The sequence below is a fragment of the Syngnathus typhle genome, linkage group LG2, assembly GCF_033458585.1.
Source record: "Syngnathus typhle isolate RoL2023-S1 ecotype Sweden linkage group LG2, RoL_Styp_1.0, whole genome shotgun sequence".
NCBI classification, from domain to species: domain Eukaryota; kingdom Metazoa; phylum Chordata; class Actinopteri; order Syngnathiformes; family Syngnathidae; genus Syngnathus; species Syngnathus typhle.
In genome coordinates, this window is record NC_083739.1 from 10064946 (window position 1) to 10091637 (window position 26692).

A 26692-nucleotide genomic window follows, 5' to 3' on the forward strand; every position below is an offset into this window, starting at 1 on the left:
TTGGCTTCCGGTCCATTTAAGATGTGACTTCAAGGTTCTTCTATTAACCTATAAATCGCTGCATGGCTTAGCGCCTTCATATCTCGTCGACCTAGTTGTTCCTTATGTTCCGTCTCGTAACCTTCGTTCGCAAAACGCTACCCTTTTAGCGACACCGAGGGCTAAGAAAATGTCTGCAGGCTCTAGAGCATTTTCTATTCGGGCTCCAGAGCTTTGGAATGCCCTACCAATGGATATTAGGACTGCTACCTCAGTAGAAACATTTAAGACACGTTTAAAGACACATTTCTATGACATGGCCTTTAACTAACCTGTAGTGGCCGATTCGGCTGGAGTTTGTTTTCTCTCCCTCTCCACCCCCTCCCTCCCCCCTCCCCGGCCGGGGAGGTGGTTAGGTGGTACCCATGCTGACAGCGGCTATCTGGATTCTCGTGGCCAATTCAGGATAGGGGAACTGCAGCTCAACCTCCTCGAAGAGCACTGCCAGGACAATTGAGGGCTCCTTTCGGCAGCCCTCTGCTGTGACATGGACATCCACTTTTTATTTAATTGATTTTCATGTTGTATCATTTGTGCCCTCTCTGCATCCATTTCAACCTGGTGATCCTGAAAGGGGGATCCTTCCATCTGTGGTCCCTTCTCAAGGTTTCTCATTTTCCCCCTGCTAGGGGTTTTTAAGTTTTTCCTTGCCCTTTTGGGAGCTTAAGATCAGGGGATGCTTTGAGAATAATTGTCAATTTCTGTCTATGTGAAGCCCTTTGAGACTGCTTGTGATTTAGGGCTATACAAATAAACTTGACTTGACTTGACTTGACTTGTTTGTATATTGTTATTATTTTGTTTGTATTCCAGAAACACTTATTTCCGAGCTGTCATACCTGAGGCCGCAAACATTTAGCACCAAATGAAACCCGTATTTCTTGTGTTGTCTTGTAAGCCTGCCAAAATCAAATACTTGACAAGTTCACACAGATGACTGCGTCATCGAAGAGAGAAAATGAAGTGAGACAAGAAGCAGGGCACACCCTGTCCCGCTCACCAGACAATCACGGAACATGGGTAGACAAATAGCCACTCAACCCTATTAATTTGCACCTACTCGCAATGTAGAGTCATCAGTGAAGCTGACCTTTTTTTTTTTTGAGTAAAAAAAAAAAAAGACAATGTAGGGCTTTCTTTTCTGTAAAAAAAAAAAAAAAAAAAAGACCACATATAGTAAGGCTTTTTTCTAGTAAAAAAATGACCATGATTTTATATAGTATGTATAGAAAATTCCGATTTTTTTTACCCCTGAAACTTGACCCCAACTATTGACACCTGAACTCTGACCAGCTATAGTGAGGTTAAGAAAAAAAAAGGCTTTTAAAATAAACCATTAAAACGACCATGTGGGCGGCACGGTGACGAACTGGTTAGCACGTCCACCTCACAGTTCAGAGGGTGTGCGTTCGATTTCATTTCCGCATATTCCCCCCGTGTCTGGGCATAAGTATTTGTATTTTGGTACTTCCTACCAGTGGTTCATGCTGACGAGGAGGAAGGTCACAGGACTTTTGAACAGGCAGCCAGGCCGGCAAGACATAAACAACCTCAGTGGAGTTAAACCTGAGACGTCCATGCTCCTCTGCTCATTTGTATCGGCTTCAGTGGAAACCACAGACTTCATCTGCCATGACCTACCAAGGGCACGGCAGTGAGCCTGTTGCTCTTCCACTTGTGGGGTTGTACTCACTGAGCTCCCCGAGATAACAAACAGGAGAGCATGTTGTTTTGCTGCTTCATCCATCCGGCTCCTTCAGACCGAAAAAAAAAAAGCAAAGAATTTAGTGTGAAAACAAAATATTAATGACGGGAAGCTGGAGGAGCTAACGAGAAACACATTTTGTGTCAGCGGGAGATCTGGCTTGTCTTGAGAGGTGAGCCAGCATTTCACTCGGGCATGTTTATGATGGAACTTTTCTTGCACACACACACACTCCCATTTGACAGAGTTAAAGCAACACTAAGTGCAATATGAGATCTTAGTTTCAACAATGTTAAGCTGTACCCTTAATGACTCCTGAAATGGCAACATGTCCGAGTGGTGAGCACGTCGGCCAAATATTTGAGGTGGTGGCCATGTTGGTAAACCTCAATTAGCTTCTTTTATATTTTGTGATGATTCTCATTGTGACCACACTCACTCACCTGCGGAGTGTTTAGAGTCTTCACTAAAGCCAAATGTCAAGCTGCTTCAAAATAAACACATTGTTGCATTCTAACCTTTTACTACATTCTTTTCATAGACTTCCTGAGCAATAATCAGAACGTACGAGGTTAAAATGCTGTATGTGTGCAGCCAGGAGAATGGAATCCCCATCCCTGCTGCCAAGCAAGCTCCAAGAAATAAAACAAAACAGTTAACATTTGGAATTGACAAAGCAGAAAAAACATTCACAATGTTTGAAGATGATGAGTATGTTTACTCTAACTGCAACCGACAAATAACTAAATTACTAAATTAACAATAACAATTCATGACCTCAAGGGTTTAGTTTCAATCTTTTTTTTAGGTCATAGTTGACAAGTGTTTGGACGAATAGTATCGATCGCCTTATCTCGGTCAGCGTGTTGTTCCTCCCTGTCCTTCCTCCTCGTCAGCTTCAAGGACCCGCTTGCCTTTGTCCCACTTAACTCGTCTCTCTGTCCAAAAATAAAAAGAAAAGTTTAAAATTTTATGCTTTTGAGCCTATGTGGTTTGAATTATTTTGTGTGTTTTTTGGTCAAAGTGCCATACTTTCCCGACCCAGGCCTACTTCATGAGGACCTTTTTTTTGTGTGTCACATGCAACGTGTGACAATCTTTTCTCACGTCTTCTTGCGCAATCCACTAACAGAGACGGCGCGAAAACAGATGTTTACATACCATGCCCCAGTAAAGCCTCTCATAATCATGCAACGGTATATATATATATATATACTGTATATAAAAAAAATTATGGAGTGATATATTGAAAGCATTTTTTTCTGCTCTCAAAGTAGATGTTTGACTCTGCAAGCATGTGATCATAAAGCAACTATTCAAACATCTAGATTTAATCTGGAGGTCTTCATGAGAATAGCAGATTTGGCAGTAGCTTTGTGTGATGTTGGCCAAGCGAGTTCTTGAGTGCTCCACTTTCAGGTGCTGAAACGTTCAAGACAAGAATAGGAGTGAGAGACGCTTGAGACAGACACCAGTTGCTTTGCTGAAACTATCCAACATCCAAATCAATCCCCATTTGCTAAAAACCGGGAGGGGCGGGGATTACCATTTAAATTTTTCTAGCAGTTTGAAAACTGGGCTTCATTTTACACAAGTGTCTGTATTTGTACTTAAATACACTAAGTGAGGACTTTTGCCAAGTCCGCAGGAAATCATCAGGTTTTACTTCTTCAACGGAAACTAACTGAAACTACAGTTTATGTTTATGAAACTTCACTAAAACTAAATGGCCAATATCATGCAGGAGCTTTCGGGGTTTGTTTTAAATGTATTTGAGTATTTACCGTTTGTAGTTTACTCCACAATACTATCTTACACAATTAAAGTATTTATTTCAAAAACAAATCGTAAAAGTAATAAAAATTCTACACAAAAACATTTATAATAATACAAAGTAATAAAAAATTAATGAACACACTCAAAAAAACTAATTAAAAAAAAAACTAAAACTAAAGTGTAACTGAGTGTAACTCGCATGTAGAAATACTTGTCATTATTTGTACACAGAACCAATTGCTTTTTTTAGAACTGAGTCACAGCATTTTTCAGCTCCACCTCAGCTGCAATTGGAGGAAATTCACTCGACAGTTTTGGGCAGGACTTGAGGGAGGGCCTCGTGTGTTTGGGGACTTGCAGAAAGAAAACAGGTTCCAAGCTCTTAAAACAATGATGCTATTTGTCTTATTTCCCTTTTAGTTTTCACTTCAATTTTTCTGGAGAAGTGCAACAATCTTTACAGCATTCTAGTTGATTGACAAGATCCGCCCCTTTATCGGCTGACAAGAGCTCAATGTGCTTGATCCGAGGAGGGTTTGTGCTCATGACCCAGTTAACGTGTGCCGAAGACAGAGAATTCTTTTTTTCCTCCACTCTCAACATCACATAGATGGAAAGCATGTGATAGGAAAAAAGTAGGAATGCTGTGGTCATTGTGTATCCTTATTGGGAACAGTGATTGCATAACTGCATGTTTCTTTTTCCTTCAGTAGTTTTCATCCAACTAGAAAAAAGAGTAAGCAAAGAAAATAAATAAGTGACCCCAGTGTAGGTCCAATCACTGGAAGCTTCTTTGACACATACACAGTCATGCAGCCTTATAGTGAGAACTCTGACACAATTAAATCGGCCTTTACGAGAGTGATCATGTCCATTTTTGATTGATGCCATCACACAGGTCTTCAATTAGTGTTATTTAATGTTGTGGTCGTTTCCCTGTGCCTAAGATTACACTGAAAAAAAAAAAGTCTTGGTTGAATTTTTATTTGTCAAGTGGTTACACAAAATAATCCTGTCGATCCAGATCCATTATTTTTAAAGTAGATGATATATGTAAATGTATCTGGATTTATTATTGAGTGAATTCAACACACATTTTTTTTTTCCGGTGTAAGAAGGGATAGTGTCGCACAGCGGTACACTACGCTACAACAATAATATCAAATATATTGTGAAATCAAAGCTCTGATAGGGTGGATCCAAAGTCCACATGATCGCCTTTATAATCAACTTTTATTGATTCATGTTGTGTAATATTTGCTGCTGTCTAGTGGCACATTTGGGGCACTGCAATCGGGAGCCGTTTCAGAGAGACTTTTCGGATATTCCTCATTTCAAATGCCTTGGGGCCAGAAATGGATACACAATCATACACAATCAAGCATTCACAATATTGAGCCTAGTTTGACAATTTTAAAAAGTCTATAAAATTAGAAAGTACAATACAGAATTCAGTTCTTTTCGCGAATGGATGGATAACGGAACATTTCCTTCAAACCATTATACAGTTTAACCTACCATACTTACAAAAGAATAGTCAAATCAAAATCAGCTCACAGTTCTTTTAAGAAAATAAATATTTAATATACATTGGCAGTTTTCTTGGCATTCATCTAGCAAAAATACCTAATCACTGCTCTATTCTCTAAACTAAATAGGAAACAGTCGGTGGTCGGGAGCTACAAGTCACTAAATGTGTACATGATGACGTCATGTAACAAAAACATACATATAGATGGATTGAGTGGCTCGAGGGTAAAATCTGTGCCAAAAAAATCACGCCAGGTAGCAACCCCTGCTGGATAAGCAGAAAGTCAAACGATAAAAACGATTATGATGAGAAAGTCAACAATTTCAGTTATCATTTTTTGTATGTTGGTATTAAAAAAGGAATTTGTGGAACGATACGGATTGTGGAATGTCAAGAAGAGTTCAACTCACTGGTATGAGACAATCAATCAACCTAAGCACTAGATCCAAGTATTTTACATCATGCATTTGAAATGAAACGAGACCGCTGCGGACTCAGCTGACATCTGAAAACACAAACAGTTAACTGAAATGTAAAAAAAAATGTCATAAATAAAAGGAAGACAAGTAAAGAAAAAGAAAAAACGCAAGCTGAATGGGAAGGCTGCATAGAATCAAGTCTGTAATGCAAAGAACACAAAGTTGCACGAGATCTGAAAGTCGCTCTACTTCCCGATGCCGCAAATGTCAATCAGTGAATAAATAATCGACTTGAGCGACATATCACAATACAAAAAATAGACACACCGTATTTATCATAGGTAAAAAAATATCAGTCTATTTTTCCCTTTGAGAAAAATAGTTGATGAATTTATTCAATTTTAGTTCATCAACTGGTTGCACGAAATGAAAGGATCTGGATCCAATTTTTACGTTGATTATACAGTTACAGAAATTTTTGTGCAACCACTTGACAAAATAAATGATGGAAATGCAGTTGGATCTTTCTGCTATAGCCTAAAAATAGTTTTTGTTGAATTTTAGTAGGGAATTTTATTTTCTCGTGGTTGCACAAATTAAAATCATCTGGGTCCAGACATTTTTTAAATACATGTACTTATTCTTTTTATCTGGATCCAGATGATTTTACTTTGTGGAATCACTGGAGGAAATACAATTTTTGTTCAGTGTAATGGGCGTTTTTTGTTTGTACGGACCAAACCGAGGAAGCAGTTCAGGGCATAAATGCAGATTAAAATATGGAGAAAACTGGAAGGAGGGCTTGCGAAAGGGAGGCAAATGTGACCAAAGAGGTGACGAGGGAGGACTTGCAGATAGGAGGAAGACCTTGAGCAAATGACATCAAACATTAGATTGCTTTGAGAGTCACAATTGGATGGGCTGACCATTTTGCAGGAATCGTCTGGAATCTTTGGTGGACAACCGGTTTTGTCTTGCTGCTTCGGGTTGGGCCGCAGGCGCCATTTATGGGCGTCACACCAAGACCGGTAGTTCGGCTTTGTCGACTCATGTGCTCACGGAGATCATGTGATCATCAGACCTCCAGGTCTCAGTCTTCCACAAAAAAGATGAATAGAGGCAACTGCACTGTTGAAGAGATTTCATCTCAAGTTTCACAGCTGAGGTGTGGAGTCCTCGGGGTCATTTGAAAGCCGACAGTTTCCACAGTTTGCTCGGTCTCTTTTTCAGATTCAAATCCACTGCCAACTCTGGGAACGAGTAGCCTGCCCTCATATGCAAATTTTGCTTGGAGGGATTTGCGAGAAATCAGTCTTTTTTTCTTTTTATTGCGTTACACAAGAGAAAATGCCGCAAGAGATTTCATGGCATTTCTTCTTTTGGCAGATTTTCCAAAGGCCCGGTTAGGATTCCCACACGCAATTCGAGATGGACCGAGCAATCCAGAATGCCACCCCTGATCCATTTCAGAAAGACAACTTGTTGAGGGCCAAATAGGGCGGTTTCCCTCAAGCTGTGCAAATCAGGGAAGAAGGAAGGGTCTTCGAAGACCAAGCTACATCTGCTGCTGGACCAGCCGCCTATAGTGAGGCATGACTTTACTTTCCGGAAGGTAGAGTGCCATCTCCAGGGCCACCAGGATGGTGAACTCAAAGCTTATCAGCTCCCGCCTGCCGATCCTGAAGCGCTCCTCAAGCTTCTGCTCAAAACATAACATATAGAAGGTTTGGAACTTCTTTTTTTTTTACCAAAACTTTCACCAAACATAATTTTCTTCACTATTTATAATAACCTGCACACACAAACACTCAAATTCACCACAAAGAAACCAGCATGAAAAGATGGCCAGATGCTGCCACCTAGCGGCAGCGTGTCAGAAACTCAGAATTAAGTCAATTTTTTGCTGACATCGCAAAACAAACCCTCCAAAAAGAAAAAACAGCATCTGATTCCTTCTAACTGGGAAAAACCTGTGTGGCACTTGATGTTCAAGGTATGACAATACTGTAATAATATTTGTGTCTTATTTTTATCATCACTGTTGTAAATTGGTGTGGGTGTGTGAGCGCAGGCCTCTTACATCGATGAGATGTTTAACCTCCGGTTTTCTTAGATCACTGCTGATCTTGGCAGCCAATAGGATGCACGCAGCGGACACCAACTTCCTGTAGAATAAAGCCAAATAAACAGGGACGTTTTAATTGAAGACCTCATTTGAAAGAGAATAATACCAATAATATCAGCCTGACTGCAATGATAACATAGCAACACTAATGGGAGCCATTTTGGAAATAATCCAGCCGTCAATGACTGCTCCTTCTGTCTACCTTTGTAGCCAAAAGTAGGCCTACCTGTTCTGTTTGTTGAGTCGCCCCTGCAGTACCAACTTTTCAAAGTAGACGAAGGCCATTGCGATGGTGGAGGGCTGCAGGCCGCAATCCTCGCCGACCAATTGCATCTCTTGCTTCAGACTGAGACGCAGACGAGCAAAAGGTCACTCGTGATTCGCCGCGAGCGCGACCGCCTCGTGAGACGCCTTTCCGCTCGGGCATTCCGAGAAGGTGTTTACGCTTCCACGTACCTGCGAATCTTACTCAGGGTGAGTTTGATGTGAGGAAACTTCTCCTTGAATGTCTCGTTCATGTCTTTCTTCAGGTCGGAAGGCTTCACGTACTCGATGACGGTGGTCTGGGACGAGAGAAGGAATGGAAAGAAAATGATCACGCGACACTTCACGGCCAATGGAACGCTCCGAGGATGTCAAAAGCCAGCTGCTAAACGTGAAACCTAATGACGGCGTGTTCGCGCACACGTTCGTGAGTGGAATTATAGTTTAGCCTCTGGAGTGAAAATCCCCCGGGATGGATTAAACAGCATTGCATGTGTGCGTGTGTGTGTGTGTCTGCATCTCTTTGGAATAGATTCCACTAAGCTGCTGCCTATCAGGCCACCAATTAAGCTGACATCAAGGCATGTGGCTATTTGGTGCTTCTTGAATTTTTTTTGGTCACCATATTCTGTTGGGGTACTCGGGATCACTGCAGAGCAGAAATGGATGGTAGATTGACTGTTGCTCGTGGTGGCCAAATGCAAAAAGCTACTTTGATGAATGCTGCAAAAATAGGCAAAGGTCTCGTGGGGTCGGTGTTGGCAAAGACAGAAAAGATGCAAGATCTCTCCCGGTGGTTCAACATGCTTCTTCCGCATTGAAGAATGTTCTCACCATGTAAGAGGCGAAGATCAGCACCCGCTTGTGTTTCCCGCAAGGCCACTGGGGGTCATTGAGGATGTTTGGGTCGTAGTCTGTCATGTCCTCCAGTCCTGCAGAATAGGAGAGATGACATTTTAAAATCTAGCCCACTCCTCGTTTATCTTGTCTTGGCCTAAGAGCAGATATCATATCAGTTTGGATCGAGTGCTCAACGTGGCGGACAGAACAATACGTAAAGCTTTTTTTTTCCCTCTCAAATAAAGCAACATTTTGATGGGCTTACTTCTTGACTATTGATGGGTGACCCTAACAAATCAAATTGCATGATGGCAGAATTATAAAAGATGCTTCCCTCTAATTATGGACGTTTGCTCTGTACACAGAAAATGAAGATGAGTACTGTTTGTGTGTTCTACCAAGGTCTAGTCCCACGACGCTGTTGAGCCTACTCGGGGGTAAACGCCTGCCGGGCATGCTGTGAGAGCTCCTGGAAACGGGGATTTGCAGCGTGAGGTCGCTGGTGGACGACGGCTTCTGACTCGCCAGGGCGTTGGTGGGGTACAGGAACTGGGCGTACGACACCGACTGGACCAGAGGCAAAGGAAAGGTCGGGTCACGTGGGAATGGATTCTCGTGACACGGGTGTGTGTTGACGTACCCTGCCGTACGTCTCCAAGTGGAAACCCTCCAGTCCCATCATCTCCAAGGAAGTGGAAATATTCCCGGACGAGTGTCTCCTCCGGGGATGGTTCAGCATGGGCTCACTAGAGACAGAAATTTGACGAGAGAGCAGCGTTCTTCTTTCCGGTCCTTCCTTTCAAATGTGCCATCAACACGCGCGTGTACCTGAGGTAAAAGCTTTCTCCGTACGGCAGGATCGAGAAGGCCGCGCACAGGGATCTTTTAGCGCAGATCAAGACGATCCTGAAGGCGACAAAACACACGTCGGCAATTCGTCTTTCCCCCTTCACAGTTGTGAACATTCACAGGACTCGCTTTTGTGCGACTGTCGTGAACAAGCGTTTGGCTGGCAAGCAAGCAAAAGAGCATTTGGTTCTCATGATGCATGGGAAAGTCAAGTCTGTGGGGATTTGACGACGGGAAATGACCCGAACTGTGACAGGAGCAGTACATTTTAGCGCCTAACTCCACTAGATGTCTTATTTCACTTGCGGCTCCAGCAAGACACAAGTTCTCTGCATTCTTGTACATTTGCTCGACTAAGCGGGTATTGGGCATGATCTCTTCTGCACGATGATATTGTGACTGGTAATCTACAAACAGCTGCGCCGCTGGTGGCAAGATCTATTTTGGAACAATCAGCCGTGAGTCTATTATTACAGAACGACTCATTCTTGTTCCCCGGACTCAGAGGTCAGATTTGTTCCGTCTGCAAGGAAGAATAGAGGAACGATTACACTGAAGGAGGAGACAAAGCAATGGCGCGGAAAGTGACAAGCTGATTCAAACAATAATGCAGTATTAATATGGCAATTACAATACATTTTATGTCTATTTCTTGTCTAGACGGGAATGAGTCATCTCCAAAAATTTCTATACAAGAGAATAAACCTGTCTTGCTCTGCAGATTTTGTGATTGCCACTGCCTGATGAAAATTGCATCTTTTTTTGAACACGCATGACTGATTAAGGGAGAAAACTATTTTTTTTACACTGTTTTTTTACACTCAAATAAGCATGTATATGACTAGTATTAGCAGAGTATGCCATGTGTGTGTGTGTGTGTGTGATGTGATTCGGAAAACGTACGGCAATCTTGGATGAATGACCGAGATGGTGGTCGTATAATAAAGAAAAAAAACAAGCCCGTGACTGTTTTTTTGTGAGAAACTGCTGTTTTTTGTTGAAGCCAGTTGATGTTGTACTCCAGATTGCTAAAAATTACAAGAGAGAGGTTTGATCCATTTTTTTTCTATTCTTTCTCATGGTAGATTTGGTGCTTGTATTGTTACAGAAAACAATATTCTGTAGGACTTGAAAAATCCGTTGAAATGCTCTGAAAACCGCAGGCAGCAAACAGTGATCTAAGTTCAAAATATCAGCACGTCCATGGTAGGAGAGGCGCTAACATTAGCTGCGAGCATTTTAGCAGCATGCACTAACTTGACATTGGCAAGGATTTTTGGCTGACTTAAGCTTGGCCTCAAGTGTTTATTGCATTAAAAAACAAAGTCGTGCAAAGTCATGCACTTGTCACAGCGCTGCTTTAAAACGGACCCGGGATGTCCTCAAGTTCAGCTCAATGCAATTGTGTGGCTCATATTATGTTTATGGTTTTATCCCCGCTAACACGGCAACATTTTGCCCAGACACGCCTACATGGGTGCCACTGTTTTTGTCTCACCTGCTGCCCCTCGTGTCGTACTGCTTCATGTTTTTGATGAAGTGGATCTTCTTGGTGTGTCGCGGCCTGGGAGAACCGCCAGAGAGATTTCGGGTCCTGAAGCATTAAGACATCAATCAAGACCTCACAATGTAACAAAAATGACACTTGACACGCAAACAAAATGGCTGCATGCACTGCACGTGTGCTTTCTGGTATTTCACGACTCAGCACATTTTAGATGGGCTCATTTTTGGATTTTGACGTCTTTTGACCTTTTCTCATGTCTTCCATTCTTCTTCTTGCAAATTGATACTGGGAAGAAAGCGATAAGCATTGGAGTCGTTCGGTCCTTGTCTAAGTGTTTTCCGCATCTAACCTCAGCTGTATGGCTGCATTGACCTCGCGGATTAAAGCAACTCCGCATAAAAATCAGGCCAAGGAGATCGGCTCGATGACATCACAGCAGTTACGCAACTGCTGTGACGTCAGCACAGCAGACGCACAGCAGTACCTGCGCTGGCTCAAATTGCACGCCGTGTGTATTCCCCCATCGGCGCTCCTTCAAAACAATCGGCCACTTCAAAAGTATACTTGAGTTTTATCCATTTCGACGAGGCTCGTCACGGATAATATGCCATTTCCAAGCCAGCAGATGAAACCAAAGGTCTGGCCGATAGCTGGACTAATAATAATCCGTAACTTTCAAAATAAAAGCACAACATATTTGATGGGTTACATCGACTTTGAGGTCATTGTGAATGGGCGGTCAGATTTTTGGACTTTTTCTCAGCCTTCACATTTCCACAGCAATCATCATTCCACGACATTCTGGAGGATGTTCAGGAATGTTCCATTTGTGTGGGAATGACAGCCGAATGAAGACATATAAACACAACTAAGCTCAATCAATCTATCTATCGACATAAACAAGAATCAGAAAATTGCCAAGCTGATCTAGTATGTGTGGTAGCCTCCATCTAAATCTATCCCGGCATCCAAGCGGCAGATCCCATCGGCAGCCGCATTCTAATCGGCGTGACCCGCAGTGACCTTCTCCCATGAGAACCCAGCGGTTTCTTTTCTCCAGGATGTTGTGGAAAGTTTTGTGGGAATGGAAAAATTTCTCGACTGCTGCTGAGGACGACAATTGTTGTTTACATCAGAAACTAAGCGCACACAAATATCCCCAAGCTTTTGCTGACTCTTTGGCGCTTTGATGCTGGTGGCATGGTCGAATCTCGGATCACTACTGAGTGGTTATTATTGTTCATTTGGTATGGTTTAATGATGAAAGAGGGAGAGATGATGAAAGGTCCAATTAAGTGAAATTGGATCATAAATTAGAAAACTCTCAAGCCGCTGTTTGAGATGATGCCATTGTCGATTGTTTGACAACATGGAAGCCGGTGACCAGTCCCGAAGGAGCCATTCTAATTACAGCTGGTGGCCTTTTATCTTCCAAATATAGTGGCAGTAATGCACTGTTTGAAAAGCATCGTCTAAAAAAAGAACTTTGTCTCGTCTCTGATTTTTGTCAACTTTTTTTCCTTTGGAATATTTGTCACTTTCTCGGCCTTCTCGGTCGGGCCACTGTCAATGTCTCTTAGCACAGCTTAGATGTCCAAACAATGTCAAATAGTTTCCGGGTGTTCTATGTATTTTGCTTTTGTCAAAATACTCTTAGGAAAAAGAATTATAGCATGCTCTTTAGCACTAAGTTGGGCTGTTTTAAGAGAAGAAGTCTTGGCTCACGCAAACCAGCCATTGTCCCACCCACAAAGGTTGAGCAATAGTAGAGAATGGCAGTTTTACCATGACACCCAGGGGAAGCAATAGGCCATTATTTGTTTATCCATCATAACTATTTACTCTTAAGACATTGACATTCTGAGGGTTTTAAAAATATCCCTTTCTAGTACCTGCTAAATGTTTTCTCGGGCTCGTCATTGAATTGACACATGAACATCTGCAGAAATGTCCTGCTCTGTCTTCACTGTTCGTCAAGGGTTTGTATTTTAAGCAGGGGAGTGAGGGAGATACTCAAATCCCCTTAAAGTCAATCTGTAACTCGTATTAAGCGGTCGGTCAAGCACCAGTTGGAGATTAAACGTCTTGTGCTTTGAGCAACATACGTACACTTGCAGGGGCGGGAGGGTCTGCGTGATAATCACTCAGCCGGCCAGCTGCTGTATCTCTCGCATCCTCACATACATTATGATGCATTTGCATCTACATTCACTGGGTAACTTCAATAAATGTGTAGGCATATTGCTTACATGCGCACGGCTCGAAATATTTATTTCTTTAAGGTGCAATTTTACTTGTCATTGACTTAATTTGAGGAACTACTTTCTAATAGAGGAGCAATTTTTTACAGCTTAATCCCAGGGACCTGGGGCAAGAGTTTTTTTAAAAATACGGCAATAATTTAGTTTCCTTTATTATATAATTTTTTTTTTTTTTTTTTAAATTCACATTGTACATAGCAGAAAACTGTTGATATATATTTTCTGCCTACAAACATTTTCAATGGGATAATAATAAATCCCACTGGAAGGCACTTTAAGATGAATTCCCCATTATTTGGCAAATTTCTGTTTGTTGTTAAGTGGGATGAGTTCAGAGATGTGTTTTGTATTTTTTTTTCTGTCTGCCTATTTTGAAGGAAATACAGCACATTATAGTACTTGGAAAATAATGTTATGACAAAACGTGTGTGTGTGCGCACACGCGTGTGTGTATTAAAGGGTGCGGAGGGGAGTTCAACTGTTTACTGGAAACATATGCATGTTTGACACACCAGAAAATGATGTCAGCTTAATTCTACTGCTCCATTTTATTTCTCATTGTTACGTGTATGCTATTTGCGTGTGCGTGACCATTATTGCATGCGAACCCCGTCTATCTGCTCCACCCCTCATGTCATTCTGTTTTCATTATATTGGAATTCTTACCATCCCCATCAAAGTGAATATTGGAGGTGTCCATTATTGCATGTGAACCCCATCTCTCTGCTCCACCCCTCTTGTCATTCTGTTTTCATTACTTTGGAATTCTTAACAGCCCCATAAAAGTGAATATTGGAGGTCGTGTATGAGTTCAAGATGAATTAGGTGGGTGGTGTTGACGTCGTATCAGTCGCAGTTCATGTTAACAACAAACATATTATTGTAAACAATTTTGGGGGGTTGACTTCCCCTTTAAATGTCACTTTTAAAACTACATTCCCAATTAAGTGGCAAAATGGCTGACATCTTTATGCCAAGTAAGGTTGTCAGTATCAACTGAATGTACTATTACTAATATAATCCCAATTTAGTTACTTTCAAAATCTACTAATAAATTACCCAAGTTACTTTTCAGAGCAAGTCATCTGCAAGCGAGTCACCAAAAGTCATTAAGTTATCAATGTAAGGAGAACAAATGGCAGCTGGTGTTTTGTTTGGACTGATGAGTTGTTATGTAAGGCTCATATTCACAGCTTTTTGTCACATACAAATAGGTTAAGCGGTGTTTATTGCCGCAGGCTTGAAATGCTGCCAGTACGATGACTAACTACAAAAGTGGGCCAGCACGTGCAAACTTCCTTTTACGGTAAACGCTTTCACTCAGTTTATCTTGACGAGCAAATCTCTTGTTCTGTTTGCGTCTATGTACGCCACCCCCCACCTCAAAAAAACATTTTGCATTTGTGTGACTTGATGTTGCCTGTGGTTTTATCAATCCCCTCCCCCACTTCCTCTCTGCAGACACCAGTTCACAATTCAGCGTCATGCATCAACAGCCTTCACAATCGCCAAGCGACCGCCAATCCATGCCATCGCAAGTGGCCCACTGTTTCCAGATTCTCTCCAATTGTTAGCATCATTGTTCCAAAGCAAAACTTCTCCAAGATAAGATAAGAAAATCATGCGCTCACAATTGGGGAATAACTGATATGAGGCGCCAGGCACAACGGTGACAAATGGCAGCTTGGACAAGTAGTGCAAAAGTTTCCCTTACTTCAGTCTCTCTCTTGTTTTTAAAAGCGTGCTTGCTTTGCTCACTTTGTATCACTAAAACGCGATCACTCCAAAAAGGACAGCACAAGACAAATAGTTCCTTCCTATTCTTGATTAAATCAGCCAGTACAGAGAGTTTATCAGTCAATTTCTGCCCGCTGGAAGTAGGCCTCTTAAACATTTGAGTTCAGAATTCCATACTTTTTACAGTCGCTAATCTCCAGACTTCTCAGTAAAATAATTTGTAAATAGCTATGTATAATTTTGTCAACTTTGTTTTATTTTTTTTCTATACTTTATCCGCTAGTGTCAGTTGTCAAATTGAGGGTGAAATTTGCCCATTTTATTATTTAATGTACAGCATGTGCATATTGTCCATTAATTAAAAATTTTAAGGACAACGAAATAAATCATTCAGGTGACAACAATTATTGAATACTTGTTTTATATTTCTTATTTTAAAACTTTATTATGCTTTTATCATTCTCAATTTTAAACATTTATCTTTATTGTTTTTAAGTTATTTATACATATATGCAAAGTTTAGTTATGGTAGTTATTTGTTGTTCATTTAACACAGGGCGTTTATTTAATAAAAGATAATCAGTTATCCATTATACAAATTTTTGTTTTTGAGGGGGTTCCCCCCTTTCATGGTGCCCCAGGTGATGTAGATACGCCCCTGGTCTAGCGAACGACGGTGAGATTTTCCGGAAGAGCAAACAAACAAACAAACAAACAAAGAAGACAAAGTTCTGTTCGTCTTTTGAACTCACCTTTGCCTCAAGTCGGAGGACAGCGAGTTGCAGCTTTGCACCGACAGCAGCGTGGAAGACTTGCGCGGTGTCGCTGGTGAAGGCAGCAGGCTGTTGTTGGATGCCGACGGTGACGGGGAGAGGAGGTGGCCATCGGCCGCCAAGGGCGCCGAGTCCCTGCGACGGCCGAGCAGCAGCTCCGCACCCCCCGCGTCGGAAGGCAGGACGAGGATGGGCGGCACGGCCAAGAGCCCTGCGCCCGTCCGCGGCGTCGCCGTCGTCGCTTTCACGTCCTCGCAGCTGACGGAAGCCAACAAATTCACCGAGCACGTCCCGACATCGCTTTGCGGCTCCAGGAGCGCGGTGAACGCGAGCTCGCTCTGCTCCGGGACGGCATCCTGGTGCCCCTGCGTCCCTCCCCGCTCGGCTGAGCCACTATGCACCGGGCGGCCGTCCAGCGAGATGTTGGAGAGGAACAAAAGAGCGGCTCGTCTCCGGTTTGAATTCTCGCGGTTCCTCCGGATCTGCTCCCGAGTTTGGCTTTTAGTGACGGCCCCGAGGTGGCCGCAGGCGGCCGCCGCCATGCTGCGCGTCCCAGCGCAGAGTCCAATTGGGAATCTTACTCTCAACTGTCAAATCCCTTTTACCCGGCTCGAGACGGCTTAAGCCTTCCCACGCTCCTATTGGATCAAAACTGGCTGCGTCATGACGTTGCCGCACGCACACTTCCGGGAGCAGATGACGCTGTCAAAAACAACAACAACAACAACAACAACAACAACAACAACAACAACAACAATAAGAACAACATGACAATGTCAATTGACTGGACTTCAAGCAAAGAGGTTGAAACTTGTTCCAAATGAGAAACACTTCTTGGAAAGTGACTCATGCAAAGGGCTCTCAGTTTTGAAATGAGTCACCTTTGCTCCAATGAAGAAGTTGCTTATGAGTAACAAACGATTCACGTAAAGACACTGATTTCTCACAATTTAACACCTAACCGTAATAAATATGCAATCCTTTAATTCTTGATATGAAATCCTGCACATTTTCAACATTTTCAAATTCTCCAACATTCAGAAGAAATCATGTGTATGATTGATGGCTATCTTGTTGGTGTCATTTTCTTCTTGTTAGCAGTTGGCACCTGGCTTCTTTTGGGTGGCAGAAAAAGAATAATCACCTCGAAACCACAGGTGCCAAACTCCAGTCCTCGAGGGCCACTATCCTAGATGATCAGCTCATTAGCAAGCTCTGCGGGAGCCTGATAATGATCCTGATCATCTGAATCACGTTTGTTTGTGGTGACAGGATGCTGAGGCATTAGTATTATCACCCCGGCCCTGCCCGACAGCAACAGCACCTTTGATTGGCTGTCAGCACGTCGCTGTTACGAAACCACAGAGGATTTGCTCGCTCTGATCCCCGCACTGACACCACTGTGCCTGTCAGGCTGCTAAATATAACCGGAGGGAGGTCGCGCCTCGCTGTATCCCAGCAGGACGAGCGTTTGGGCACACGCGTGCCCTTTGGACACCCACATCTGAAAGACAACAAATGAACTCCCAGTGACCTTCCAGCTCTCATGAGCTGACAGCTGGTTTAAATCCAAAGCTGACATCAATTGAAATCTTCTGGGTATTAAATTTGTAGTTGTACAATGTTATGTCAACTTCTGCTTCTATTGTGGGGTCATCAGCACCCAGTGGTCTTGGCCTGACCCTTTGACCTTTTCACCACACGTTATGGAGGACCAAAACTGCCAAAACCCAAACTAAATTAAGAAAAAAGGGTGAAAATGAAAACCAATACAAAAAATAAAATGTAAAAATTGAATGGTTGAGTACATCACGGCAAAATCCCGGCCCGCCTCTGCCGCTATGAACGCATAACTGCGGGATGATACAAGGACAAGCCTGAGCTCGTTCTGACAAGTGACTTTATCAAAGAGGGAAGTTTAAAAAGCAATCTTTTGCTAGAGAGGCTGTCCCAAGACGGAAAGACGGATCTGCTGTAGTGCGGCGCCTGACCAATGGAAACCATATTATGCATAAGTACTGCGGGCAATTCTGCGTCATGGGCTCATGGTGCGTTTAATACCAGCACACAGGTACAGATTACAAAGATCAATAACAGAGCTCTAATCCACTGCTCTCATTTCATCACTCTGCTGTCACACGAGCACAAGTGCAATGAGCACCCCCCGATATTCCTTTGACCGTACGAGCAAAGAAACGAGCCTATTACATCACAACTCTGGCTGGATGCTCAGTGAAACTGACAGAGGTCACACGCCTGGCGGTGGGGAAGCAATGCACCATGGGAAGGTCGTGAAGCGTGCTCTGCTTTGTGGCGGCTCACCGTGGAGTGTTAACTAAAAAAACATTTATTCATTTACTTTTATCACAAGCCTTGTCTTAGATATTGTTTTAGATATTTTATTCCCTTATTTTGCGCTGCCACTGAAAGACGAATATAAGACTAAAGAAAGCGGGATTTAAAACACTACCGCTATCCCTACCTGGTCTCACATTGTAAAATATTTAATGTTTATGTTATATTTTTAAAAATTGAAACATGAACCTAAATTTAAAAAAATATACATATTAATCTACTTGGATCACAGGTAGTAATCCTCCTCTTCAATATCAGCATGTGCTTCCCCAAAGCCAAGGGCTTGGATGTCGTGTGTGATGTCACTGATGCGGCGGTTGAACTCTTGAGACCCCGACGTCAGAGAGCAGTTGTCGTACCTGCTGGGAAAAGAAGCAACTTTATTAACAGCATTTTTTTTCTTCTTCATTAACAGACTAAGAGAAAATACGAAATATTTGATTGGCTCATCACAGGTTTTTGCATTCAACTCAGATGTATGAGCCCGCCCCCTGCCCCGCCCCTCATACCCTCTCATGGCAGTGGCCGACGTGTTGCTCATACTGCGCTTGATGCGTCCAAAGCTGTCGGTCAAAATTCCACCTTCGCGGATTCCAATACTTTCCAGGAAACTCTCGAAGACACCCACGTCCTTATCCGGGATAAACGGCCGCATGCCTGCAAGTCAAATAAGTTTTGTTGAAAGGTGGCTCTTTTGTCATTGGGCAGTTTCTCAATCTGGAAGTGGAGTGCAGAGCGTGGTGGTCCCAGGGATTCACTTGACACATCCACGGCACCCCAGAAATAGAAAAAATAGGGTTCTAAACTTGGATTAAGGTTGCAGGGTTTTCAACTAGGGCTTCAAATTAGGATTTATACATGCATGTTGAGGTGGCATCACCAAACAAACTCCTGGCGGGCCCTCTGCTGCCATATCAAACGCTAAAATAGCACCTGCTCTCGGTTACGCCAAGTAGCTTCACCATACTTATGGTTATCATCGGCTTCTCACCCATTAGCAGAAACTTGCGGTTGTCTCCATACAGCTGCAGCAGCTCGGAGCAGAAGTGTCCAATGTCCGAGCCCAGCCTGTATTCTCGCAAAAAGGTTGCAAAGTGTTGCAGCTCCACAGGACTCAGCTTGTTCCTCAGCTACACACACGCACACACACAATTAATCAGTAAAGATATATCACGGTGAATTTTGAAAATCAATTCTTCTTTGAATTTTTGCTAGTTGTTTTTATTCAATGGGTAATATTTTTTGAATGTTATATTTTCACACGAAATGAAGTTTCATGATTTGCATGGTTTCCTGAGGATACAAAACAGTTTTTCACCGTGATCATGTACTCCTGCATGAGCGCTAGGGTGGGATTGCTTTCTCCCGCGTCGTTGGCCAAAGCCAGACCGCGATGGGAGTCCTGAAGCGAAAGCGATGAACTCTCGCTATACGTCTCACTGTAGTAGAGCTCAAACGCATCCTGGGATCCGTCACTAAAAGAAAGCAAAGAAAGTGAGGGTATCTTGAATGGTCGGGGGATGAAGAAAACCCGAAGAGGCTTGAGACTGACTATGAGCTGCAGCAGCTGAACTCTGGATCATAACTGTACGATGCGTCCGTCAGGCAGCTGTCACCTGTCACAAAAAGTTACAAATGAGCCTATTACTGCAAAAAAAAATCTTCAATTTGGAAAGTTTCAATGGGAGTCAACAGAAGTTCATTGCAGGGATTTGTTAAATTGAAGCTTGGCTCATAATAGGGAATTTAAAAATAGTTGGATGAAATGTTCTTCAGCACAGTCATGACTAAAACAAGCTGATTTCATGCATGCATGCTTGAAAATGAAGAGCCGATGGCATGAATAAAAGAGTTCAACAAAAATAGAGAGGCTCAGCAATAATTGTTAATGCAATTTTCTGGAGACAAGCAGACTCATTTGAACATTTTGGCGATATTTATGGATTTTGTTAGATCTTTAGTGGATTGGCTTGGGGGGAATGAGTACTTATGAACTCGTCGTTTGTGTTTTTGTTCTTTAATGAACAAATCTATTGTTCAATATTATTAGTAATCAATTTTGACTTACAATTGTTAGGAAATGTTATGTTGTTTAATTGCTTTATTTTGCATGGATGTCACATGATGAAACATCCTCCGAAATCATGCAACTTAATCCAGCGTTAAATGACTCCACTCACTTCTCTGCAGCCAGTAGCGGTCCGGCATGGTGTGGTGAAATCCTGCTCTGTCCACGCACTCAATAGTCTGATGGCCATAAATGATCTGGAACATCTGGCAGATCAGCGAACAGTACTCCTCCGCGGCATCCTAAAAGACACACACATCAAAAAGTCCTCATGTGGTGCTGCCTGATTAAAATTGGATGGATGGATAGATAAAATGTAAGTACGAACAACTGGTGCGAGAAACAACCCACCCGGTTGTCTACGGCCAAGATGACAAGATTGCAGTAGGCATCAGGGCACGGGGTGGGCTCCAGAGGGTTGTGGTTCCTCCTCTCCCAGCTCCCGTAGCTCTTGCCCCTCTCCCAGCTCCCCGTGCAGGCCTGCCGCCGCTCCCAGCTTCCTGCGCCCCCTCCTCCTCCTCCTCCCCGCTCCCAGCTTCCACCTCCTCCTCCGTGCCGCCTCTCCCAGCTCCCTCCCCCTCCAGGCGCCACACCGCTCGCCGGCCTCGGCCGACGACTCTCCCAGCTGCCGCCAGTTTTACGCGTAGGTTGCCTCCTCTCCCAGCTTCCACCTGCTTGTTTCCTTTCTAAACTCCCGCCGCTGCTGCTTCCTCCTCCTCCTCGCTCGACGTTCTGGTTCTTGTCGTGGCTGCTCCTGGACAATGACGGCCTCCAGTCCACTCCGCAAATGGTGTGGCGCCGCTCCATCGTACCACCGGAAGGTCGCGGGTCGGCGTTGCAGCTCACGGTTTGACGTCGACTGTCAATGCTCGCCGGCTTCTTTCGGTCCAGGCTGTTGTCGCCGGAGACCACGGTGTCCACGTTTAGCCCTGAACCACAAGTATCCAAAACACCTCTTCAAAAGTCTAAAACTGTTCTTACGCTATGTTTACACGGGGTAGTCAAATCAGTTGTCACCTGTCTTGAGGACCAGCAAGTGCAGCGCATCATCTCTCAGGTAAGACGCGGCGGCAATCTCGTGCGTGGGAATCCTCATCAGGAGCTTCTCGTTGTCTCGCCATGTCAGCAGGAGACAGCGAGCGGACAGACTCAAGATGCAGTCCTGCTCCACACTGGTCTTGGATGGCAGAACCCTCAGCTGCTGCTCAACAGCACAATTCCGTCACTACGATGTCACCACTTGTCGCTAATAAATTATTTCCTTATGTAGAATTCTCATATTTCAGCATTCATTATTAATATTATATACACACTTTAGCCTGTGCTGTCTTTACTGGAGCTGAATGTATTCCGTATTGAGCCAAGCTTGAGGCTAACAATGGCAATGATGAGTTAAACTACCAACCCTGGCTGTGTCCAGCAGTTGCAGCAGTTCATCTCGACTGGATGGGTTGAGCGAGACCGACACCCAGGTCAGGTGACCCAGGAACTGATGGGAAAGGTCATGTGATCAGAACGTTGTGTGATATATTCTACATTAATTCCCAAGCACTGCGCCACGGGACATTCAGATCGTACGGCAACTTTCCAAACAAACGTGTAAAATGTTTGACAATAAAAATAGTCACTGAAAATAATAAAACCACAAAGCTACTCATACAAACATGGAAATATAAAAGAGAAAATGTCATTTTAAAAATGAAATAAAGATCAAATAAATTAAAAGACAACAACTGAGTCCAATTGTATATAAGTTGCCTGAAAATTATTTGCTACAAATAATGTATCAATGCACTCAACATAAAGTGGCAGGCAATGAATGCGGGTTGGGCAAAACTGTCGTCTGTGCTGTAATTGTGCAAATCCTACCTTGACCTCCTTCTCCACATAGTCGAAGATGAGTCTCTCAGGGTGGATGAGGAAATCCGGAGGGTAGAGGGGGACGGTGTGTAGGGGACGCCGGTAAACGCTGCAGCGCTCTGACGGCCTGCGACTGGCTTTGAACCACACTAGACGCTTAATGGGGGACACCAAACCCTTGGCAGGGACACCACATGAACAAATATTGGGGGGGGGGGGAATGTAAATGAAGGATTTACTAAAAGAAGTCTGGGACAGTTAAGAAATTCAAAATGGATCCAAATAAGTTTTCATTTGCGACAATTAACTCACAAGTACTCTAGCAATGATTTAAACTTTAAATTATGAAATAAAAATGTTGCTTTAAATTTTAAAGCAACATTTTCTTTTCAGAATAGTTTTTTCACAGAACTTTACTAGCCAGCATGGAATGAAATTGAAACAGATCACTTTTGACCACATTTCTAGTATGTGGCAGGAAGTGAAGGTACCAAAATATGCCGCAACCAATCATTGGCACTTTTTTTGTTTGTCTGTTTGTCCGTATGAGATTATTTCCAAATGATCATGTTGCATGACAAGGCTCCTCCTGAAGCAAATGTAGGGAATTGTAAAAAAATAGGAAATTACCTTTTTAGATTTCTTGGGTTCATAATCCATTTTTGGTCAGCCGTCAAACTTTTCTAATCCAGTTTGATAAATTTGTTCTTGCTCAAATTGGTTCTCATTTTCTTTACATCGTTACCTCGACCTCTCCAAATTCTTGTTCTTCGCCTCTACACTGATTGTTTTGTCATCATATTGTTAGGACACACACACGCACACATACATACACACACACACACACACACACACACACACACACACACACACACACACACACACACACACACACACACACACACACACACACACGCAGGAGGGGACGACAGGAAGCAAAGGAAGGCCACTTCCTGTCCAGAAGGAAACTCCACCAGAGGCTGATAAGACCCCATTATCACTAAACAACACACACATACACACGTGCACACGCAGACACACACACACGTGCACACACACAAACCCACGCACACATACACACACACACGCAGACGCACGCACACATGCACACGCAGACGCACACTGACAGACACACACACACACAGACACACGCACACAGACACACGCACGTGCAAAGACACACACAGACACACAATAAACATGGATGGAGGCAAACTTTTGAAAATATTCATCCTTTTTATTCACCTTTGAGTTTCAAGGTGTTTTTTTTCTTTTAAATATTGTTCATCAAATGTATTTTTGTCATTAAAATCAACGCTCAATCATTTAAATGCCCCGCCAAATCTAAGCCATTTCTAAAGACGGGCACGCTCCTGCAGTCATCCAAACAGCCGACAGATGCCGCTGTCCCCTAATACAATTTTGACGTGCAACTAAACTGCTTTGCATTACAAACACGAAAATAAATGCTGCAGGATTCTGCAAGCAAATGATGAAAGAACATAAATGTTTGCCCTACTGCTGTTTTTATGAGTTGAGTTGAAATTGATTTAGTTAAGGTGGTGAGGCATGTTTTTTTTTTCTACACTGTATAGAGTTGGCATGGCGTGTTAATCTCCACAATTGTGTCATCATTACTGCACTGTCATTAACAAGCTGCTTCTCCTTTCAACGAAGTCAAGCCAGCCGCTCTTTTATGTGTGTGTGTGTGTGTGTGTGTGTGTGTGTGTGTGTGTGTGTGTGTGTGTGTGTGTGAGGTGGGGGCACTATCGGGTACATGGGCGACATGATGAGGTCACATTTGCCCGACTGTTGTTCTCTCCACTTTGCTGTCGGTCCGCTGGGAACAAATGTTGTGTTGTTTATGGATCAGACCTCTTTGTCACGGTTTGTGTGGAAAGCCTCGTTTTCTCCCCGCGCTCGCCCACAGGACGACAAACAATGTCTGGGCGTAAATAATCGTCAGTGGTTGTTCTTTTGTGAACGACTTGTTTTCCGGTGGAAACTTCGATGGGAACCTGGAGAGGTCAATGTGTTTGTAGGTCAGGTAGTGTTTTTTTCGCAGAACATCCAAAACATGTTGACATCATGGAAGTCCCGAGATCTGAAACACTGCAATATAAAAAATAGCTTCTGATTCCAGTGTTTAGACAAAATGACGTGTGCGTGTTGACATGCATGACAAAGCTATAAGGACCTTGCCTGGATGTTTTGGAGTTCTGGGCCAAGTCGGCAAGTGTAATTAGGCCAGCAGGGTCACGTACCGCTGCCTCTATTTGGTGGACAAAGGTGGAGCCAACAGGGTTCAAAATGTCCGACTGAAGTGGGGACAATGGAAGCAATGACCAATGAGAATGTGATGTGTATGCATGTGTGTGGGTTTTGGGGGAATGGGGAGAAATCCTAGCATTGAATGACTCTCACACCTCTGACCTCTTTTCTGATACACAAGCCTTTCAAGTGGGAGAGGTCAACCTGGATGATTTGTAATGGACGCCACGAAATATTGGACAAAGCAGATGAACTGCTTTTAGCATTTTTGCACATGTTTAAGACAGTGGATAGCATCCAGAAAAATTCAGTCTGAAATCAGTCCCCATATGGTTATGTTCTTTTTTTCCCCCTTCAAATTCGTGACCAATCTAAAGTAGTCAAAATGACGACGTAATGTTGAAGACTCAACAAACATGGTCTTTTTGAAATGTGCTGGTTTTCAAGATTTGAGCTGACCCCAGCGATATGCCATTCTAACAAATATGTACGTAATTCATAATTTTTCTTCTTCATGTCAGGCTCGGCACAATGACAAATATCAACCCATTCTGAATGGATCAAGTGTCTGCTGTTGACTCCCATGGGTGCTGACGACGGCACAACAATCGAGTGAACTCTGACCCATTGTCAAGCCTGGTTGTCAGGGATACAAGTGCAACTTAGCTGTACATGGACTGTTTGTCAGGGGGCAATGTATTTGACATCAGCGAGGGACAGGGGAAAAGGTGGTGGCCCGTGATGCTTCTAAACTCATTGAGTGTCCGGGGGGGGGTCAAACATTTGACCCTGAGGGCCACCCGTTATACTGCCGATGGATGGATGGATGGATGGATGGATGGATGGATGGATGGATGGATGGATGGATGGATGGATGGATGGATGGTGCAACGTGTGCAATAGCCTTCTCAGATTCCACAATGCCATCAATATAAGACGAGGTCAGCCATTTGCAGCTGAAATAAATAAATGAATAAATAAATAAAAAATCCTGGCAGCAATGCCTTACACATTTTCAAATAAATGAATATCCGGCTTTTTAAAATGTTTTGGGCAACGTATGATGTAGATAATGCGCTGTATAAGTCTTATGCAATTATTATTATTATTTGGGGCAAATGTATTTTCTGGGAAATTATTTATTTCCCAGTTGAATAACCTGGGGCTTAGCCGTGCCAGAATCACACCAACCCTGTGTCAACTCGTGTCTCACTAAATAATTTTATCCTGGCAATGCAAAAAATGAGCTGAGCGATACATCATGCTTTTGGAGGAACATCTTTTGTGCTCGCGTTGACATTGAGGAAGATCCACATACCGTCCGGTTAGCTTTGCCAGGCAATTAGCACAACCGACAGCCATTATAGTGCAGTGACCTTTGGAAAGGGCGCCATTAGGACAGCAAAAGCAAGATAGACTGACTGTAAAACATTTTGAGGAGCCTGTGTGTCAGCTGTTGATGCCCGTTTTGGAGTCAAGTGCTCACGTTTAACACACATATTTTTTCGATCTGGTGAGCTCCAGGGATTTCCTTGTACACATCTTTGATTAGGGTGTGTTGGAAAATATGATTGCTGTACATTTTTTTCACGTTTTCCTGACAAATGACATGATCGGATTATTGCAAATGTTTATGGATGGGTGAATAGTAATGAGTGTTGAAATCAGCGGATGACCACGCTAGATGGGAATTTGTGTGAAGATGGGACAAACGAATTGTGAATGACGAACAAATGTATCAAAAAGAAGCTCAAAGACGTATTCTGTTCATTGGATGCTTGTGCTGTATGCTTGTTATTTCTTCCTGCAAAAAAATTCAATCATCTAGAAGCTTATAGCGCTCTCTTGGATATTATACAAATCTTTTTAACTCTAACATTAAGCACCAAATAAGCACCAAAGAAGCTTAAAGCTCCACACAAACGACTCACAAGTGGGGATCCAACGTTTCATTGAAAAAAAAAAGGATTTTGTAACTAGATTAGATAGAGGCGTGTGTGTTTGCACAGTAGAACCGGCCTCCTCACAACTAACTCTCTGTATGACTACATACAGGCCAAAACTTGCATGCATGACAAAATAATAATGCTCCCCATTTTTTCTCTCACACCTGCAGCTGTGGATGAGCCCAATAAAGAGGCCTTTGCTTCCATTCCAGTATCATGAGCAGGACTGAATGAACAGAGAGAAGCCAGCTGACTGTTTAATAAGCATCCAGTGTGGTCATGGCATCTGCTGCAGGGGTTTGATGTTTACGACCTCCACAATGTGCGACATTCCAAAAGCATAAGACGGCGCAAAATTCAAACGTA

The 26692-nt window shown here is 43.1% G+C and overlaps 2 protein-coding genes and 1 long non-coding RNA gene across 4 annotated transcripts; 1 reads left to right on the top strand and 2 right to left on the bottom strand.

The window, feature by feature from the left end:
• Positions 1 to 4734: 4734 nt before the first annotated feature.
• Positions 4735 to 17718, bottom strand: cables2b (Cdk5 and Abl enzyme substrate 2b). The gene is made up of 10 exons (XM_061273091.1): positions 15806 to 17718; positions 11047 to 11142; positions 9528 to 9605; positions 9340 to 9445; positions 9098 to 9266; positions 8694 to 8791; positions 8052 to 8158; positions 7822 to 7941; positions 7551 to 7635; positions 4735 to 7169 (listed from the first exon to the last, which is right to left on the bottom strand). Exons 1-10 carry the CDS (start codon positions 16366 to 16368, stop codon positions 7026 to 7028), a joined length of 1566 nt encoding a protein of 521 aa, XP_061129075.1. The 5' UTR covers positions 16369 to 17718; the 3' UTR covers positions 4735 to 7025.
• Positions 7059 to 10507, top strand: LOC133150520 (uncharacterized). The gene is made up of 2 exons (XR_009713785.1): positions 7059 to 7194; positions 8126 to 10507. It is a non-coding gene; the product is annotated as an uncharacterized LOC133150520 (long non-coding RNA).
• Positions 17719 to 17861: 143 nt separating the features above from the next.
• Positions 17862 to 22958, bottom strand: ccm2l (CCM2 like scaffold protein). 2 transcript variants are annotated; one of them, XM_061273089.1, is made up of 11 exons: positions 22740 to 22958; positions 22119 to 22286; positions 21655 to 21738; positions 21267 to 21450; positions 20601 to 21178; positions 20362 to 20491; positions 19734 to 19797; positions 19500 to 19656; positions 19173 to 19311; positions 18691 to 18838; positions 17862 to 18543 (listed from the first exon to the last, which is right to left on the bottom strand). In XM_061273089.1, exons 1-11 carry the CDS (start codon positions 22767 to 22769, stop codon positions 18408 to 18410), a joined length of 1818 nt encoding a protein of 605 aa, XP_061129073.1. In that variant the 5' UTR covers positions 22770 to 22958; the 3' UTR covers positions 17862 to 18407. The 2 variants fall into 2 exon arrangements, with proteins under 2 accessions (XP_061129073.1, XP_061129074.1); XM_061273090.1 differs by having other exon boundaries at positions 17862 to 18540; positions 22740 to 22955.
• Between the last annotated feature and the right edge of the window lie 3734 nt (positions 22959 to 26692).